We start from the raw sequence: 714 nt of genomic DNA on the forward strand, positions 1-714 counted from the left end.
TCATTCATTTTAACATTAAGAAAGAAGCTTGAGATCCCATCATGGAAGTTGTTTTTATGTTTCTGAATCCTAATTCTGACCTATTAGTCACTGTATTGGGTTTGCATGGGAGTGTTTCAGTAGCAGGGGGTCTACAGAATTGGCTTCTGTAAGGAGGTGCTAGAAGCTTCCTCTGTGTCTGACAGAGCCAGTGTCAGCTGGCTCCAAGATGGACCCATCACATGGACCCAAGGCCAAGGCCATCAGTGACAGTGGTAGCGCAGGTAGAGGGCAGGAGGTGCTCCAGACGCCAGAGCCGAGGTTCCCTGACAGTCCATGGTGTCGACCATGGTGAGGCAGGCTGTACCCCTGCAGCCCATGAAGGTCTATGTGGAACAGATACCCACCTGCAGCCCATGGAGGTCCATGTGGAGCAGATATTCCCCTGCAGCCCATGGAGGTCCATGTGGAGCAGATATCCCCCTGCAGCCTGTGGAGGACCCCAAGCTGGAGCGGGGGATGCTTGAAGGAGGTTGTGATCTGTGGGAAACCTGTGGGAAACCTGTGCTGGAGCAGGTTTGCTGCAGGACTTGTGACCCTGTGGGGGACCCACACTGGAGCAGCCTGTTCCTGAAGGGTGCACCTGATGGAAGGGACCCACACTGGAGCAGCCTGTTCCTGAAGGATACAATCCATGGAAGGGACCCACACTGGAGTGCGAGGAGGCCTTCCCTG

The 714-nt window shown here is 54.8% G+C and overlaps 1 protein-coding gene across 1 annotated transcript in view; it reads left to right on the plus strand.

The window, feature by feature from the left end:
• The first annotated feature begins 208 nt into the window (after positions 1-208).
• Positions 209-714, plus strand: part of POLQ (polymerase (DNA directed), theta) — a 53,313-nt gene continuing 52,807 nt past the window's right edge. Inside the window, exon 1 of the mRNA XM_010014912.1 lies at positions 209-263. Within this exon, the coding sequence (XP_010013214.1) occupies positions 209-263 (55 nt within the window). The remainder of the gene's footprint in view (positions 264-714) is intronic.

Source organism: Nestor notabilis, unplaced genomic scaffold (assembly GCF_000696875.1).
Source record: "Nestor notabilis isolate BGI_N333 unplaced genomic scaffold, ASM69687v1 scaffold21445, whole genome shotgun sequence".
NCBI lineage: Eukaryota > Metazoa > Chordata > Aves > Psittaciformes > Psittacidae > Nestor > Nestor notabilis.